Genomic DNA, 18986 nt, shown 5'->3' with positions numbered 1-18986 from the left:
TGCTGTTCTAGGTTCTGACAGTCAGGGCAGATGTAAGGCACTGTATAGATGTTTGGGTCCATCCAGTTCAACCCATCTCCAGGGTACATCGAGTTTGGCTCATTGCAAATGCAAAAACTATTATAACTAAACAGAATGTGAAAGGTGAAGGTGGAAAAACAAAATAAGCTTGATGTGAAAAATGAAATGATCATAGAGCAAAAAGAATAATTAAAACAAAAAAAAATGTTTAATATGGACAGTGATGTAAGGGAGAACAAACTCTAACATATAGCTAAACCAGTAGAGCTTTAACAGAGGAACCAATATTAGACTGACTTTAGCATATCACCCACACTCCCTGGCATTTGGCCTTTGAGTCATATTCATGATAGCAAGTCAACCTTTTTAAGCAGTGCCAAGTGTCTGCAGTAAATACAGTACGTGAGAAGGTGCTAAATAGGGTAAACAGAGAAGAATGATACTGAAATATTATATCCGTAGATCATCAATTATTCTCATCTCCATTATATCACTGGACATATTATTGAAAAGGCAATTGGAAGGAATGATTTTCACCCAAAGGTTGGTACATTACCATGCCAAGAAAGTCATTGACGTAATGAAGACTACTAAAACAAAGACTCCCGCCGCTACTCCATAAACCCAAGTCTTCAGCTTTCCATCTGTAAAAAAAAGATTGTACATAAATACCATATTGGCTCAAATATAAGATGACCCTTTTTATAAGACGACCTCCTCCTTTTCAAGTCTCAAGTTTGAGAAAAGACTTTTTGAACACCAAATTAATTTTTATAGACAAAAAATTGACAAGAAATATGAAACAAATGATGATAATACATTTGAGAGAAAAAGCATGTTATTTTGCCTCATTCAAATCATGCAAAAACTAATCAAGACTTATTACTACTACATACTTATACTTCTTATGTTGACACATATTTATCTATTACTGTTTCGTGATTGTTATTTAAAATTACAATTTTTGATTATTTATTTATCATACTATATATTGATTTTCTATGTGTTTGCTTGTTTGTTGTTGTGTCCATAGATGCAGCGAGTGGTGCAACTAGGCGCTGAATGTCTCCAGAACCGTGGAACTCAATGGTTCATATTACTGCAATAGTCACTTTCGAACAAGAAATAAAACGAAAAGAAATCAAAGTGGAATTTTGTTTTATTTCCAAATCAAGGCTACTCGCGTCTAACCAGTCAGAGCATGTTTAACTAGGTAAGACGGCAGCACCCTAGGTAAGACGGCGGCGCCCCGCCCTAGGTAAGATGGCCACGCCCCGAGCGGGCACAAGTGAGTTTTTTTCTTGAATTTCATTCAAAGACTTCAAAATAAATTTTGTTTAGCGTTTTACCTGTTTATCTTTTCTCTATTTTGAAATAAATCACCGTATTGGCCGCATTGTCTTGCGTCATAGCACCATGGTGTCGTGATGTCATGTGCGTCATGATGTTATGGCGTTTTCAATTTGCAATTTCGTGCATGTCGAATTTTTGTGCGCATATAAGCCGTAACCTCGATTCAGTCATTGTTTTTTTTTTGTACGACAAAAGCGGCTTATATGTGAGTAAATACCGTACTTATTCAATGATTATTCATGTATGTACTTCATGGTGAAGCTTTAAGTCGTATTATACTTGGATAATGACAATAAAGGCATTCAATTCAATCCAATTAACCATCAAAGTGTTCAGCATTCGCTTTAAAGGTATCTGGCGTCAACTAGCGTTGTGAATGGGTAAAATGTCTAGAACCCTAATGTAAGCCGACCAACACTTTTTTCAGTCTTGTTTCAATTTAAAAAAACATTCTTATATTCGGGTCAATGGCATGGTAAATCATTTATGTTTCATCATTTGGCTCACAGGGGCAAAAAAAGTATGAGAAGTCCTGTTTGCGAAATTTTGCAAAACATAATATCAAGATCAAAAGCCTTTATTGTTATGATACACACCTGCTTATAACGAAATTGGTGTTACTAATCCACAAAGTGCGTCTTCCCAGTAAAAACATAGATAAGAAATATTAAAATATAAAAAGTCCCATCCGGGCAAGGTAAATTCAAAAATATTGCACAATCTAAGAAATTGCACATTGTTATTGCCAGTGGCGAGCCGTCAGGGCCTTCAAGGCCTTCTCTGCTGGCCTAAGAAATATCTGAAACATATAATATATTTTGTCCATCAATACTTATTATTCCAAATGGTCTGTTAGCTTCCTTTCATTGCTTTTCCCCCTGGTTGCACTGCTTCCAGATGTGTTTTCATATTGAAGCATTTAACTAATCACATTTCAGCCATTATTTGTTGCCAGGATCAGAAATCTGCCTCAAGGCCTTCACAATCAGTTCTGCGGGCTCTGCTGCATTAAACAAGACTGTTGCTTTTAACCAATCAGATTTCGAGTTGGCAACCCGACAATGCTTTTTCGGAGGCATTGCATCTTGCTGGCTTAGGGATACGGCATTGCTTTCACCAACTATGATTGGCTAGCTATAGAGTAGCTTAAAAAGTTTGATAGACTGCGTCATTTTTTGGGCAAGCAGGAACTTTCATTTCGGGGACACGATGAAAGCGCTGCCTCCCCAAACAAAGGAAATTATGTGGAACTTCTTTCTCTCATTGCTGAGAAAAACACGGATTTACATTACCACCTGTCCACTAATAAAGTATTTAGTGGCACGTAGGCCAAATTCAAAACGACCTGATCACTGCTATTGCTGAAGTGATAGAGGAAGAGATCAGAAGCAAAATAATTGTTTACAGTTAAAAAGGATTTTTGGTGAGTAAAATATGACTATATTCCTAAATAATATTTCAATTGTGGGCCAAGTTCTGATATCTGAAAAGCTCCAGTGTTTGTATTTAAGCTCCAGTGTTTGTATTTAAGCTCCAGTGTTTGTATTTAATCACTACATGCTGATAGGAAATGGATTTTACACCATTTTAGTGCCATTTTTGCCGTTTCGCGTATGGACGTAGTATATGGACATATCGATGTTCATCGCTGTCTTTTTCCCGGGGAAATGATACTCTAAGCCCGGTTCTGTTGTCTAAAAAGCTCCAGTATTTGTATTTAATCAATAAATGCTGTTTTCAGCTGGATTTTACCCCATTTTCGGGCAATGTTTGCCGGTACGCCATTGACGTTCATCGCTGTCTTTTCCCGGGAAAATCACCCCCCAGCCCGGTTGTAATGTCTGAAAAGCTTCAGTATTTGTATTTAATCATTAAATGCTGCTAGGAAGTGGATTTTACCCGTTGAAGGCGCTACGAGAAAATGCACAGACCGCCACTGGTTATTACACACCCCGAAGTTATTGCACAGAAGGAATTGTGTGTCGTGCTAATGCAAGTCCAGAGCCCTGATGGCTCTGGGGAAAAACTGTCCCTAAGTCTATCTATCCGTGTTTTGTGATACCTGTAGCGTCCGCCAGAGGGCATGAGCTGGACCAGGTTGTGACCAGGGTGAAATGGGTCCCTAAGAATGTTCCCGGCTCTGCTGAGGTAGCGAGGGCTGGCAATCTCATCCAGTCAAGGCAGAGAGCAGCCGATGATCTTCTGGGCGGTGTTGATCACTCTCTGCATGGCTTTTCTGTCTGCTGCCGTGCTTCCAGCGTCCCACACTGTAATGCAGTATGCCAGGATGCTCTCCACAGTGGCTCTATAGAAGGTTACCAGATGCTTAGTGTCCAAATTGTTCCTCCTGAGTACCCTCAGGAAATGGAGTCGTTTCTGGGCCTTCTTCACCACTGCTGTGGTGTTGGTAGACCATGAGAGCTTGTCCGTGACGTGGACCCCCAGGAATTTGAAGGACTGGACCTTGTCTACGCATACTCCATTTATGAGGAGTGGTGCCAGATCTGTGTTGCGTTTGCAAAAGTCCAGGATTATTTACTTAGTTTTCTTGGTGTTTAGTGTGAGATTTTTCACCAAACACCACGAATACAGTTTGTTGACCTCATCTCTGTAGGCAGATTCATCCCCCCTGAGATGAGTCCGACCACAGTGGTGTCATCGGCAAATTTGATGATGGAGTTAGAGTGATGGGAAGGAAGAGGAATCAGTACACAACCTTGAGGGGGGCCAGTGCTCAGTGTAATGGAGGAAGAGAGGTGGGGGACCAAGACCTGTCCAAGATGGCACCGTTCACGCGGGAGCCAGTGGCAGTAGCTCTGTACACTTTTATGTTTTTCGTGTTTTACAGCCCTTCTATCTTTTTTTAAATTACATTTTAATATTTCTTAACACATTCCTTTTTACTTTACTTTGTACTTTTTACTTTCATGTTTTTACAACTTTCCTTGTTCTGTTAGATTGGCTTCTTTCGGCTACTTCTTTTTTGGAACCATTCAGCCATGCCTACGCTGTCACACACATGGGACTAGCTGTTACAATACGCAGCAGAAGGAGCAACACTTCGGTGCCGCCGGAGATTCGGAGCTGGACAAAAGTGCCGGGATAAGAGGCAACGCTTCTGACCAACCATTCCATCGTGGGATAAGATGGAAGAGCTGTCGGCGCTTACCAGCAATGGAGTCGAGGGGCTCTACTCTGCTACTGTTGTCTTCAGATCCAGACTACTGAGGAACTGTGCAGATAAGCTTGGAGAGTGACTGCATATTCTCTACCTCGGTCACAGTCTGCAGAAGTTCCCCATCTTGTGGAAGACTTTCTGTGTGTGGTTCCAGTTTTTGTCCAACTTTAAGTCTTTTGAGTCTGTATCCGTTTTTGCTACCGCAACCAAAATGGCGCCGTTCAAGTGGCAGCCGGTGGCGGTAGCTCCGTCCACTCTTGCTCGTTTTGTGTTTTTCCTGCTTTTCATTCTTAATGATCCCATTTACTTTGTACTTTGTGTTTTGCTTTGTTGTACTGTCTAACTTATAACTATGCTTTTTCTTGCAACTGGCACAATGACATTTCCCGAATACGGGATAAATAAAGTTATCCAATCCAATCCAAAGTCTAACAGTGTGTGGATAGTTGGTTAAGAAGTTCTTAATCCTCAGTCCTCAGTGGACCTATTTGCTCTATAAGCAAACTGGTGAGGGTCAACAGAGGGAGGGATTGTATCCTTGATGTGGCGGGCGACCATCTTTTCAAAGCACTTCATGATCACAGGCGTAAGTGCAACAGGCCTATAGTCATTTAGGCTGTGAATGTTGGTTTTCTCGGGACAGGTATAATGGTGGCAGATTTCAGGCAGGATGGGATGATGGATTGTTGCAGGGAACAATTGAAAATCTTTGTGAAAACCCCAGTCAGCTGGTCAGCACATGCTTTGAGCACCTTCCTAGGTACTCCGTCAGGGCCAGCAGCCGTCCTGGTGTTCACAGTCCGCAGGACCTGTCTCACTTCATGTTCCTGAAGCTTCAGTGTACTGCTGCAGGGTGGTGATGTGTTGAGACTGAGTCTGATTTGTCAGTCTCAAAGCGGGCAAAAAACGGTTCAGTTCCTCTGCTAGTGAGGCATCTGCTTTAACAGACACATTATTCTCATTGTAATTGGTAATGTGTCGTATTCCCTGCCACATCTTCTTTGGGTTATTTTCTGTGAAATGCTCCTCATTTTTCCTTGGCCATTTTAATGCCTCTCTTCAGGTCTGCTCTAGCAGCGCTGTATTGTACCTTGTCCCGTGACCTGAAGGCGGTGTTACGACATTTGATGAGTGCCTGTGTCTCACTGGTCATCCAGGGTTTTTGGTTAGGAATACCCATATATGTTTATTAACAGTGACAGTGTCTGTGCAGTTTTTGAAGTAGGAAAGTACAGTGTCAGTGTAGTCCTGGAGGTTGTTGTGTTCAAAAAGGTCCTAAATGGTATGGGAAAAACAGTCCTACAGCTGAGAAAGGGCGTCCTCAGGCCATGTTTTTATTATCTTTATTTGTGGCCTTGTTAGCCTCCGGAGTGGGGTGTATGAGGGGGTGAGGGACAGGCAGAGATGGTCGGATCCAGCAAGGTGAGGGAGGGGTGTGGCTCTATAAGCATGTTTGATGTTAGAATAAACATGGTCTAGAGTTGTATCTCCTCTGGTGTGACACCTCACGTACTGGATAAACTTAGGCGGAACAGTCTTTAAACATGCTTTGTTGAAGTCACCGGCGACCATAAAGACTCCATCGGGGTGGTCAAGCTGCTGTTTGTTTACAGTCGCTAGCAGGAGGCTAAGTGCCGTGCTAACGATCCTACTGTTGCAGCACCAGTCGTTGTGTATGTACACGCAAAGTCCACCCCCTTGCTTTTCCCGGATTCTGTCGCTCGATCGTGCCGGTGTAGCGTGCGGCTAGCTAGCGATACCGCGGCGTCGGGGATTTGCGGGTGTAGCCACGTTTCCGTGATGAGAATAATGTTGCAGTTCCTGACAAAGCTGTTGGTAGCAAGCTGAAGTTCCAAATCATCCTTTTTGTTGGTGATGGATCTGGCGTTGGTCAAGAAGATAGTTGGAAGCGGTGCTCTGTGCGGTTGTTTCCTTAGCTTCGCAGCTAGCCCCACCCGGCATCCGCGCTTTTGCTTTCTTTCCCTTCGCGACCTCCATCATACTCTGAGTGGGCTGAGTATCCACGGAGATCCTGGTGGTCTCGAGATGTCCTCGGGGATATTGTAGTTTCGTTGGTAATCTGTTGTGATGGATATATCGCATCTCCTCCCGAGAGTAATTAAATCCTGGCGACTGTAGAAAAAGTTTGCCTCGCAGATGTTCGTAAATAACAATAAGATTGAGAAAACAAAACACCAAACTGGAGAGCAAAGAGCCACTGCACCCGTGCACGCCGCCATCTTGGATCAGGCTTAACTAAGCCTGATTAGAACTTTCTTGGATGATTGGATGGTTCAGTCAAACTAAGTTTTAATGTTTGGGATAGATGTGCGGCCACACCTTTCTCAACACATGCATGAAATTCATCAACTCACACTGTTGGTTGCAATTAATTGGAAGTTTGCAAAAAATCATGTCATGCAGTTTAATCAAATGAGCGCCAGACTGAATGATAACTGTTGTTTTGGTGAGCAAAAAAATCAAACAGTACATGTGATATTGTTGTTTACAATATTTGTTTTTGAAAAGAGCAAATAAATTTAAGCCATTTTAAAACATTTGTGGAGTTAGGTCTGCTTTTGACTGAATTTTGACAGCAAGTACTTAAGTTTTTTTTAACGGTTTCTTCCCATTTGAACAAGATTTTACATTGTAGAAACTACTAAATCAAGGATTTGAACAAACTGACTGTCCCAATAGCTGCCTCGTGGTGTAGTGATTCACTTGCCTGACTTTGGTGCGGGTAGGCGTGGGCTCAATTCCCACTAATGGTGGTATGATTCCCCAATTGTGCGAATGGTCATCTTCTCTCTATCTGCCCTACGACTGACTGGTGACCAGTCTGGGTGTAGTCTGCCTTTTGCCAAAAGACAGCTGGTTAAGGCTCCAGCAACCCCCACAACCCTTTCAAGGATGAGTGGTATGGAAGATGAGACATGAGACATTCCCAATCAAGATAGTACAATTGATCATGTCGGATTATTTTTACATGTTTCTTTATGCCACACTAAATATGAAATTCTACAGTTTACTAAGTTAATTTAAACATTCACTGAGCTAATAAAGAGCCAATGTTTAAGTGATTGTGTTGAAGCCGGGAAATGCAAGATAATGTTGGCTGGACTAAAGCTTCTTGTGTAGGCCATATTTTCATAATTTGTTGTGGGCACCACTGAACTAACAAATGATAATGTATTTGACTGACTTTGGCGCGGGCAATGTGGAATGAATTCCCAATCACTGGGGCTGATTCTGTCTTTGTGTGTAACCGACAACTGACTGCCGACCAGTTTAGGCTGCAGACTGCCTTTCAAGTAAGCAAGGATAGTTTCCAGCAACCCACGACCCTGACAAAGAAAAGCGGTGTGGAATATTGGTGCATAGAGGATAAAGGTGGATAGATCTAAGAAATTGTTAATTTAATTTGTATTTAGATTTCATTTTAACCAGTGAAAATAATTAGAATTCTAAATCATAATCGTTAATGTCATCAGGTGCATTGTTTTTCCAAGTTCCAACTTGGTGCATTTGGTATTGGGAAATGGCCACAGTAGGAGTACAATTCTCTGGTGCCCCGAGTTTGTTCTTCCAAATGAATTCGCTAAATGCAGCCTCATAAACTCACAAGTATGAAACTGTCATACTCTGTATTGAGAAAAATCTAAATCACCATGATTACTTGTCCTGGGTGGATTTGGTATGCATTTTTTAAACTAATATAATCAAATTATCTAGGATAACAATAATTACGGATTTAATCTTTTGCCTTTGATTTGTTCAATACCCTCATTGTGGCACATGCATGTTCATTTGCATGTCAACTTCTGGACAGTGACAGGAACAATTATTTAGTGGGTCAGACACTCAGGTTTACATCAAATACACATAGACCCAGTTACAGAACTACAAGTGACTTTATCCACACATAGTATGTTTGTGATATCAAATAAAATATTAAATACTTTGTAATTCACACATTTCACAAGAGAGCTGTGAGAATAATTTACCTGGACCAAATGGCTGCAGAAACCAGGTGCGACCAACTCTGCCAGGGGGGCCAAATGCTGCCTGGGTGGGGTTGAATGCTCGTATCGTCTTAACATCGGCTTTGTTGTCTCCAGCAGTGGGTAGCTCAAGCACTGGGATAACAGTGCACTGGTCGAGTAAGCCATCAGAAGTCATCACTTCTGTGTAGCCCTCCTCACAGCCACAAACACCCAACTGACAGAAATAGAAGGTGCAGTTATCACAAAACAGATCACTGCTTCGACTGGGCAACTACTCTTACAATGTGTAAATTCAAATTTAGACAATGTTTAATACATTTGTTATTTGATCAGTGTCCTAAAATTATCGAATTTGTATCAAAAGTTTTTTATATTATCGTTGACAAAAATTAATTTCTCGATAATTATTGTTATTGTTGTATCGCCCAGCAGCAGAGGCTGCGTTTCCTGACAGTACTCAGGAAGCAGCAAGGAAACACCAACCTGCAGAGGGTCATCAACACAGCCCAAAAGATCATCAACTGCCCCCTACCCACCCTGTCCAGCATCTACAAATCCCAGTGCCTAAGAAGGGAGATCATAAAAGACAATACACATCCTGGTTTCCACCACTTCAACCTGCTGCCCCAGGGCCATAACAGCCAAGACAAACAGACTCAAGGACAGTTTCTCCCCAAGAGCCGTCACCATACTCAACTCAAGTTCTGCACCTAGGAGGACCTAATCAAGACTTACTTATTCCTGTAACTACTTATCTATGTTGACTACTACTTATTTATTATGTTACTTATTTATCTATTACTAATTTATTTATTATTTATTTATCATCACTATATAATGATTATCTATCTGTTTGTTTGTTGTTGAGTCTTGGCGCTGGACATCTCCAAAACCAGAGAACTCATCCTGGTCTTTCGATGGAACAAGGCCGCTCTACTCTGCTGATCACACATGGACTATTTTTTTAATTTATGACTTATTTATTGAGTATTTATTTGTCTGTTTGTTTGTTGTTTTTGTGCACTTTGTGATGAAGCTTTAAATCTCATTATACAGTGGTACCTCGACATACGAGTGGCCCGACATACGAGAAATTTGAGATACGAGTAAAATTTCGGGCAAATATTTATCTTGAGATATGAGACAAATTTTGATATACGAGCAGACAGCGCACGCGAGAGGCTGCTCATAAGAACATCATGGGCACTGTCTCTCCCCCCGCAACTCCCTCGTGTAATGTACCTTTGGTCGCAACTCCCTCTTGTAATGTCTCTGCGAGCACTGGGCGGAGCGTTGCATTTTTTCAGTGTTTTTTTTACCCGTTAGTCATTGCGAATGGCGAGGCGATTGCTAATACAAGCGTTATATATACTAGAATATTTTGTCATTAAACACACCTCAGTACAAAAGGAACGTGGCTTAATGCAGGGAGGGTCACATGATCGGTCAGCCATTGGTTTGGATGTTGTTGGGCACCCTCCTGTAATAAACATGACTGTCAGACGGTTTTCCTTCCAGAAGACATCAACATCTACCTATCCTCAGTATAAAAACAATTGATGCACAATGTTACAAGACAAAAATGTTTAAAAAAATCATTTTTTGTTACAGGAATATGAATTACAAACATTTGAGATGATTGGTAAAATTGTAGTGGCACAGTATACATTCTATATGGAGCAATCTTCAAAGTCATTTAAAATAAGTGTGAATGTTGAAAGACTAAAGTTCACTAGACCAGATGCCTGAGCCCCCTAAGATGACCCCTTTTGATGTGGATGAGCAATGGACATGGGGAACTGGAGTGTATTCCTTCTGTGGACTCCCATATTCTGCTGGGGAACTTCAATGCTCATATGGGCAATGACAGTGAGAACTGGAGGGGCGTGATTGGGAAGAATGCCCCCCTTGATCCGAATCCAACCAATATGCTATTGTTGGACTTCTGTGCTCGTCAGAAATTGTCATTCATGAGGTACGTGGTCTGTCATTAGTGTTTTTACCAACAAACCCTAGGTTTATATTTGTTGATTGACTTTGTTCTCGTTTCATTAGACTTGTGGCCACATGTATTGGACACTCAGATCAAGATATCGGAGCTATCAATCAATCACCAACTAGTGGTGAGTTGGTTCCGACCCAAGGAAGTATGGTTTAGGGAGGTAGGAGCAGCTGAAAACAATATCGTAGTGCCAATGTTATCTGATTCTTTACAGTAATACCTTGACACACGAGTGCCCCGACATACAAGCAATTTGAGATGCGAGTAAAATTTCGCGCAAATATTTACCTTGAGATACGAGACAAATTTTGATATACGAGCATATAGCCGACACGAGAGGCTGCTTATGAGAACATCATGGGCACTGTCTTTCTCGCTGCAACTCTCTTGTGGAAATGTCTCTACGAGCTCTGGGCGGAACGTTGCATTTTTTCAGTGTTTTTTTAACCGTTTGTCATTGCAAAATGGTGTACGCGTGGCGGAGCTTGCTCGCCAATACGAGAGGCGTATACTACTTCCCGTTGGTAAGTGGCCGTGCGTTATCCTATTGTGAGGACATTTGTGTGCATCATTGTGATGCACCTCTTGACTTTGAACCGGGACGCCTGGAACTGGAACGATCTCAACGGTGCAAAGATCTGGGCATCATTGTCGACGACACGTTCAAACCAACGGCCCAATGCATCCAAGCAGCCAACAAAGCTCGCGGAGTGCTGTTCCTAATGTTCCGGTCCTTTGCCGTCATCACAACAGACATCTTCCTTCCGTTGTATGTTTCCCTGGTGAGGCCCATTCTCGAGTATGGGATCCAAGCCGCATCACCGTACCTCGCCAGGGACATCCAGCATCTGGAGCGGGTCCAGAGGCTTGCAACGAGGATGGTCCGTGGCCTCAGCACAATGTCCTACGAGGAAAGATGCCAGCGACTCAATTTTCCGACCCTTGAGGCTAGGCGTCTGCGAGGGGACCTGATACTGGCCTACAACATCCTCCACGGTATCTACAGCATGCCCCGCGACCTCTTCTTCACGCCCGCACCTGATCGTGGTCTGAGGGGTCATCCGTGGAAGCTGTATCCTCGCAGGTTCCGGTTGAATCGGCGGAAGGCTGCTTTTTCAGTGCGCATCGCCGGTCCTTGGAACCGGCTTCCGCAGAGTGTGGTCGAGAAGCCGACGGTCGCCCAGTTCAAGAGGGCTCTGGATGACTTTTTGGCCGTGAACCAGTGACTACACCGCGTTTTGTTGCACATTTCTTGTATCTTGTTACATGGCCCTTAGCCTGGTGCTTTTTCTTGCCAATAAATTGAATTGAATTGAATTAATCATTATTATAAATGTGTTTGCAATGCTTATTTAGGAATATAAATCCTTATTACAAAAGTGCTTACAATATTAATCAATATATTTGCTTATTAGGAATAGTAATGCTCATCCTAAATGTGTAACAATATTAAACAATATATATATATATATATGTGTTGATCGCTGTGCTTTTATGTTAGATTTATTGGCATTAATAAAAGCCATTTTAATGCATCTCTTGCTAAAGTAAGGACTGTGGTTCACATCAAGAGGACAGGGAATGGCCTTGGGCATGGAGAGGTCTCACAACAAGTGCTCTTGGGAACTGCGAACTGTTTTCGGCTTCGGAGGGCTCACAAGAGGTGCTCTTGGGAACTGAGGACTGTTTTCGGTTTCGGAAGATGGTCTCACAACAAGCGCTCTTGGGAACCATGGACTGTTTTGGGAAGATTCAACAAGACCTACAATTGTTTTGAGAACTGTACAAAATTGTTGTGAGACTCTACGAATGTTTAGACTTCTGTGGGGCATGGCGTTGAAGTCTTATGATTAAATTAGCGAAACGGACTTCGAGTTGTTAGAATAATCTTGACCGGACGAGCGCGTGGATGTATTCTCTTCTTGCAATAATTAAATGGAGATGTGACTACAGATGCCTTTTTTAATTGAAAGCTGAGTTTGGAAATACCTCAGGATAAACCTAACAATCATTTTCGGAATTTTTGAAGGGAAGACAAAAGCAAACAACACTCAACACATACACACAAACACAAAGACAGATGCATTTATATGAGTTTAGATTGCAATTCCCCTTATTAAGCGATTAAAAACTGCACAAATGCAAGGCACATATTTTCACACACACACACACGATCATATGGCACACGTGAAAGGCTAAAATGTAGTACAAGTGGATGGCTTTCGGCTCTGCTAGAACAGGCTCTTGCAGCCATCTGGTGGAAAAACACGGGTATTACATCTCCCATAATAACGGCCCGAAGGGAACTATTTCAGCAATGCAGGGCACATTTTCACGTGCTTTATTTATTTTAAGACAAAAATAAATCATTTCCTTATAATTTTCTTTCATTTTTGTGTTTCCTCACATCTTTCAATTGGGAAACTTTGACCAATTTTAAAGGGTTTAGTTGGTAGTTGTGCGAGGACCGTGGAACGAATTAGAGAATTTACATATAAAGTAATCAACCAACCTAATATCATTATGCAGGCATTTAAAAAAATAAATTATGTATGTATGTATATATATATATATATATATATATATATATATATATATATATATATATATATATATATATATATATATATAATTTTATTTTTTTAATACCTGCGTAATGATATTAGGTTGGTTGATTGAATGAATGGTTCAACATCATTCTCAATGATATTTTAACAGCAGACCAGAGTAGGGGACCAACTACTCTACCACTGATGCAAGCTGCCATTGGGGGCATTTTGTTATTAAATGGCTTAAGAAAAAAAAACAAATGAACCGAAATTTCACTGTATGTTTTAGTATGTGTTTAATATAGAAGTTACCTGTGACATTCAAGCCATCTGAACGCTGGCACCAGATTTGCCTTGATGAGCTTCTCCATGGTCCAGCTTTCCACGTGTATTCAAAACACTGGCCCCCTAAAGGCACCATGGAAAAAAATACAGGAAGATGAGTGGAACGGAAGATGATTAAGTGAAAAACTACTGAATTCAGGTTTTAGTTATAACGTTTCAATTCCAACCTGTACATGGTCGGGCTTCCAGCTCCTGTTCCGGACACTGAAGTAGATTTTTAGGGTCTTGTGCGACAACAGCTCGAGAGCGGACTTGCACTGAGCCATATCCCAGATCATCCCCACCAAAACAGATTAACTGGCATGAACTCCAAACTGTCCATTCAGTCAAGTAGCATTCCCCTAATTAAACAAATAATGGATTACAACATATTATTATGATATATATGTATATATGTATATATATATATATATATATATATATATATATATATATATATATATATATATATTACAGCATATTGTGATTATTATTATCACAAACAAAATCACAAAATTTGCCGTATTCCCTTTCAGTCGAGTCTTGTTCAGAGTGGACTTTTACCTGGACAAGGTACTGTGCAGGACTCCTGCAGTATAATCTGTGTATCTCTATCTGTTATAGATTCTTCTTCTCCACACATTTCATCATCCACCAGACCTCCAGGTAGATCAGAGCCATCAGATACAAAGCATGAAATGTTCCTGAACCGCAAGCCTTCACCACACCTTGCACCCTGGGATTAAAGAATTTTTTTAAACCTGTTAAATTTAGTAAATTTTTCGATAAAAAAATAATGATCCCTACATAAATAATGTGAAACATGACATCAAGAAACTAAAGAAAATCAGCAATCAGCATTAATCGTCAAGCATTGAACTCAGTCACAGTGTACTACAGAAGGTTGATAGGAGACTTTACTCTTTAAACCATAGGTGTCAAACTCATTCCAGAAAGGGCAGAGTGCATGCTGTTTCAGTAGGGAGAAAAACCTGCACCATCATGGTCCTTTCTGGAATCAGTTTGACACCTTTGCTTTAAACTGATGGTGATTAGGTGTTCCTTGTGCACTAGAAAAAAATGGTAACGCATTGAAGGCGATGGGGTATGTGTATTATTGCAGGAGGACATGCTACAGGTTTATACTAGGCTGGGTTGGAGATGAGTGTTTCCCATTTCTGTGCTGATAGGGATTCTTATTCCCACTGCTGTTAAGGTTTTAGAGGCAGGTTAAAATTGTATTTGGCTAGATAATGATAGCAGGATGATGTACAGACGCTCCCCTACTTACGAACGAGTTAGGTTCCGAGCGATTGTTCATAAGTTGAATTTGTTTGTAAGTTGATTCAGTGCTATATTTTGTATTATAATTTATGTTTAAGGCCTAATAAGTATATTGAAGGTTTATATAAGTGCATTTGTATGTTTAAGGCTTGTATAAGTAACACACATTGGTTTGTACTGAAAAAAACATTTAATAAAATGGAGAGAATATGTACAGTACTGTATAGAGAGAGAGATTTATGTATTAGAAACTGGCCGAAAGAAGCGATCTAACGACGATTGCACAGTTTTCTTCTTTTTTTCATCATAAATGATGCGGGAGCACTGTATGGCATCATTCAATTGATTTGCAAACTTTGTGCAACGTTCAATATTTGGGTCCTGCTGCTCGATCTTTCTGTTTATAAATGGTACTGACGGTCGAACGATTCAAGTTGTATGCCCGTGCAACGCTCACCACTCTCACGCGCATCAAGCTTCGTTATTATTGCCACTCGTTTCAAATGAAATGGCTAGCCTCTTCCTTGCACCTCCCTCAATAGAAGCCTTTCGCTTTTTACCAACCATAGTCAATAATGGATGCACGAGATATTTAATGATACAAATGAAAAAGGTTCTTTGCGCACTGGAGATACGTTCACGCACTTCTGCATTGCAACGAATTGGACAGAAGAAGGTAGATGCTGGGTGAGCTGAGCTCTCACAGCGCCAGGCGTCGGTATTAGCGGTGGAAAGAAGCACTACTCGGAAAAAAATACAAAATCGAACTTACGAACATTTTTCGACATAAACGCAATTTGCAGACATGTTCGTATGTACCGTTGTTTGTAAGTCGTATGTTCGTAAGTAGGGGAGCGTCTGTATTTCATTTTAGGCATCAGGGAGAAGGCTCCAGTGCAAACAGATACATGACTGAATCCTACTACACATAAGACTCAAACATAACCATGGATCGGAATCACCCTAATATATAGCAACAGTTTCATTCATTCATCTTCCATACCACAGCCGCCTCGTGCTGTAGAGGTTCACTCGCCTGACTTCGGAGCAATGTACCCTCTAAGCTGCGCGCGTGTGCAATTGCGCGCGTGCGCAATTGCGCACTACTCTCGTCTTCTCTGCGCAGCAGCAATCATATGGCGCGCAGTAAAAAAAAAAAAAGTCTGATATTTTTTTTTTTTTTTTTTTTTTACCCTTTTCCCCATGATGGCGCCGTTTAAGCGGCAGCCAGTGGCAGTAGCTCTGTCCACTCTTATGTTTTTCGTGTTTTACAGCATGTTTTACATGAAAAATTAGAGGGAACATTGACATGCACCTGCTTGTGGCAGGTGTGATACTGGTGTGCCCATAGCGAGCAATGATGATGTCGTGACCGGATGATTCGCCTAAAGACGTTTTGCCGACGGACGTTTGACAGATGGACAGGTCGCCGAATGAACGTTCGTTCAAACAGCGTTTAATGATTAAATACAAATACTAGTATTTGTTAGTTTAATGATTAAATACAAATACTAGTATGTTAGTTTAATGATTAAATACAAATACTAGTATTTGTATTTAATAATTAAACGCTGTTTTCAGCTGGATTTGACCGAATTTGAGAGCATTTTGAGCCGTTTGGCGAATGGACGTCTATGGACGTTTTTTTGCATCCATCGCGACATCATCGCGACATTTTACCAAGGAATTCACTTCCCTGGGCTCGGTTCTAATGTCCAAAGAGCTCCGGTATTTGTATTTAATCATTAAATGCTGTTTTAGGATGGATTTGACCCGATTGCTGTCATTTTACGGCTCGGTTCTGCTACATTTGCCCGCCCAAGAGTGCTTATTCCCGGACTGCCATGCCCGCCCAAGAGTGCTTATTCCCGGGCTGCCATTGATGGTAGACTAACATTGATTTTTACTATAATTTGGACAACACCGGCGGCGGGCCGGATTAAAAATCCTAACGGGCCGTAGATGAGTGCTCCTCAATTTTCCTTGTATATGCTAACTTGGCCTTTTTAATGCCTCTCTTCAGGTCTGCTCTGGCAGCGCTGTATTGTACTTGTCCCCTGACCTGAAGGCGGTGTTACGGCATTTGATGAGTGCCTGTGTCTCACTGGTCATCCGGGGTTTTAGATTAGGAAAAACCCGGATACGTTTATTAACAGTGATGGTGTCCTTACAGTTTTTGATGTAGGAAAGTACAGTGTCCGTGTAGTCCTGGAGGTTGTGGTGTTCAAAAAGTTCCTAAATGGTGTGGGGATAAACAGTCCTGCAGCTGAGAAAGGGCGTCCTCAGGCCATGTTTTTATTATCTTTATTAGTGGCCTTGTTAGCCTCCAGAGTGGGGTGTATGAGGGGGTGAAGGACAGGCAGGGATGGTCGGATCCAGCAAGGTGAGGGAGGGGTGTGGCTCTATAAGAATGTATGATGTTAGAATAAACATGGTCTAGAGCAGGGGTCACCAAACTACGGCCCGCGGGCCGGATACGGCCCGTCAGCACATTTGGCCCAGCCCTCTGAACAATACCAGAGATGCTATTGGATTTATTTCCTATTTGGTCTCCAGAAAAAAAATCCTAGGCCCCGCCCTGTTAAAGAGAGAACGGAATAATGGCGAAAAAGTTAGGTAAGAGAAAAAATGATTCAGAATGCAGGGTATTTAACCTGGAGTGGACAAACGATTATTTTTTGTTCAATGCAAAGAAAAGGCTGTTTGTCTCATCTGTCAAGAGACAGTGGCGGTATTCAAAGAATACAATCTTTGCCGACACTATGAATCCCGTCACAAAGACAAGTACGATAGTGTGCAAGGCCAAATACGAGCAGACAAACTCTCAAAGCGAAAAAGTGGACTACTATCTCAGCAGAATACATTTGTACGCTAAGCTCAGCTGAACCAGGCATCCGTTCGGGCCAGCTTTCGGGTTGCTAAACTGATAGCAAGCAACGGTAAGCCTTTCACTGACGGAGAGTTTGTTAAGAAATGTATGGATGCTGTCGCGGAGGAGGTGTGTCCCAAGAAGAAAGATGCATTTAATGCCGTAAGTCTGTCGGCGAGTACAATGACCAGATGCGTTGAAGAAATCAGGAGTAATGTATATGCCCAGCTGCAGCAGAAGACGAAAGAATTTGACTTTTTTTCATTCGCACTGGATGAAAGCACGGAGGTGCAAGAGACACGGCGCAACTGCTCATTTATTCGTGGAGTTAGCGCAAACTTTGAGATATGCAAGGATCTGGCAGCCCTCCAAAGTCTCAAAGGGACTACAATGGAAGAGGATATTTTTGAGTGTGCCAAACCATGGAGAAGTTGGACCTGGACTGGTCAAAGCTAGCTAGCATCACGACTGACGGGGCTCCTAGCATGGTGGGCGAAACTCGCGGTCTAATGGGACGCATGAAACGGGAGTTGGAAAAAAGGGGTCTCACCGCCCCGCTACGAGTTCACTGCCTAGCAAGCACTGTGCTGCAAAGTGTTGACGTGAGAGAGATTCTGCTCTGACAACTGAGCTGAACTTTTATCTGTTAAGATTGTGCATGGCACAACAGAAAGTTAATGTTCCTTGGCTTTTTTTTCTATGAAGAACCCAGAGAGAGTTATTTAGTTATTATTTATTTCATAAATAGTGTTATTTATTTCCTGTTTTTTCTGTGAAGAACTCAGAAAGGGTTATTTAGTTATTATTTATTTCATTAATAGTGTTATTATTTGTTTCCTGACTTTTTTTCTGTAAAGAACCTGGAAACTGTTATTTGGTTGTGTGGCTTTCTGGAAAACAATAAAAAAAATTAAGCTCCCCTGCAATCGTCACACTTTCTGTTAAAAACTGACAGAGGCCCCCCATCAGAGAAGGGAAAAGTTATGTGGCCCTCACAGGAAAAAGTTTGGGGACCCCTGGTCTAGAGTTTTATCTCCTCTGGTGTGGCACTTCACGTACTAGATAAACTTAGGGAGAACAGTCTTTGAACATACTTTGTTGAAGTCACCGGCGACAATAAGGACTCCATCGGGGTGGTCAAGCTGCTGTTTGTTTACAGTCGTAGCAGGAGGCTAAGAGCCGTGCTAACTTTAGCATCCGGTGGGATGGAAACAGCCATTACAATGAAAATTGTTAGCTCCCTAGGTAGATAGAAGGGCCTGCACTGAACTGCCAAGAGCTCTAAATCAGGGGAACAGTGAGTGTTAATTGGATTGAATTGGATAACTTTATTCATCCCGTATTCGGTAAATTTCGTTGTGACAGGAGCAAGAAAAGGCATAGTTATAAGTTAGACAGT

General features: G+C 41.6%; 2 protein-coding genes across 2 annotated transcripts in view; one reads left to right on the top strand and one right to left on the bottom strand.

Annotated features, from left to right (window-relative positions):
• The window catches only part of LOC144066992 (uncharacterized), a 42256-nt gene extending 29432 nt beyond the window's left edge, over positions 1–12824 (top strand). The window contains exon 3 of the mRNA XM_077590455.1: positions 8989–12824. Coding sequence (XP_077446581.1) covers positions 8989–9273 — 285 coding nt within the window. The 3' untranslated portion in view covers positions 9274–12824. The remainder of the gene's footprint in view (positions 1–8988) is intronic.
• Positions 1–18986, bottom strand: part of thsd7aa (thrombospondin, type I, domain containing 7Aa) — a 148591-nt gene that overhangs the window by 1599 nt on the left and 128006 nt on the right. The window contains exons 22-27 of the mRNA XM_077590456.1: positions 13999–14170; positions 13623–13796; positions 13423–13518; positions 9957–10039; positions 8560–8773; positions 578–665 (exon numbers count right to left, since the gene is read on the bottom strand). Of these exons, the coding sequence (XP_077446582.1) occupies positions 578–665; positions 8560–8773; positions 9957–10039; positions 13423–13518; positions 13623–13796; positions 13999–14170 (827 nt within the window). The remainder of the gene's footprint in view (positions 1–577; positions 666–8559; positions 8774–9956; positions 10040–13422; positions 13519–13622; positions 13797–13998; positions 14171–18986) is intronic.

Source organism: Stigmatopora argus, chromosome 21 (genome assembly GCF_051989625.1).
Source record: "Stigmatopora argus isolate UIUO_Sarg chromosome 21, RoL_Sarg_1.0, whole genome shotgun sequence".
In the NCBI taxonomy this organism is placed as follows: Eukaryota; Metazoa; Chordata; class Actinopteri; order Syngnathiformes; family Syngnathidae; genus Stigmatopora; species Stigmatopora argus.
Note: the sequence above shows the minus strand (reverse complement) of the source record. Positions and strands in the feature narration are given on the sequence as shown.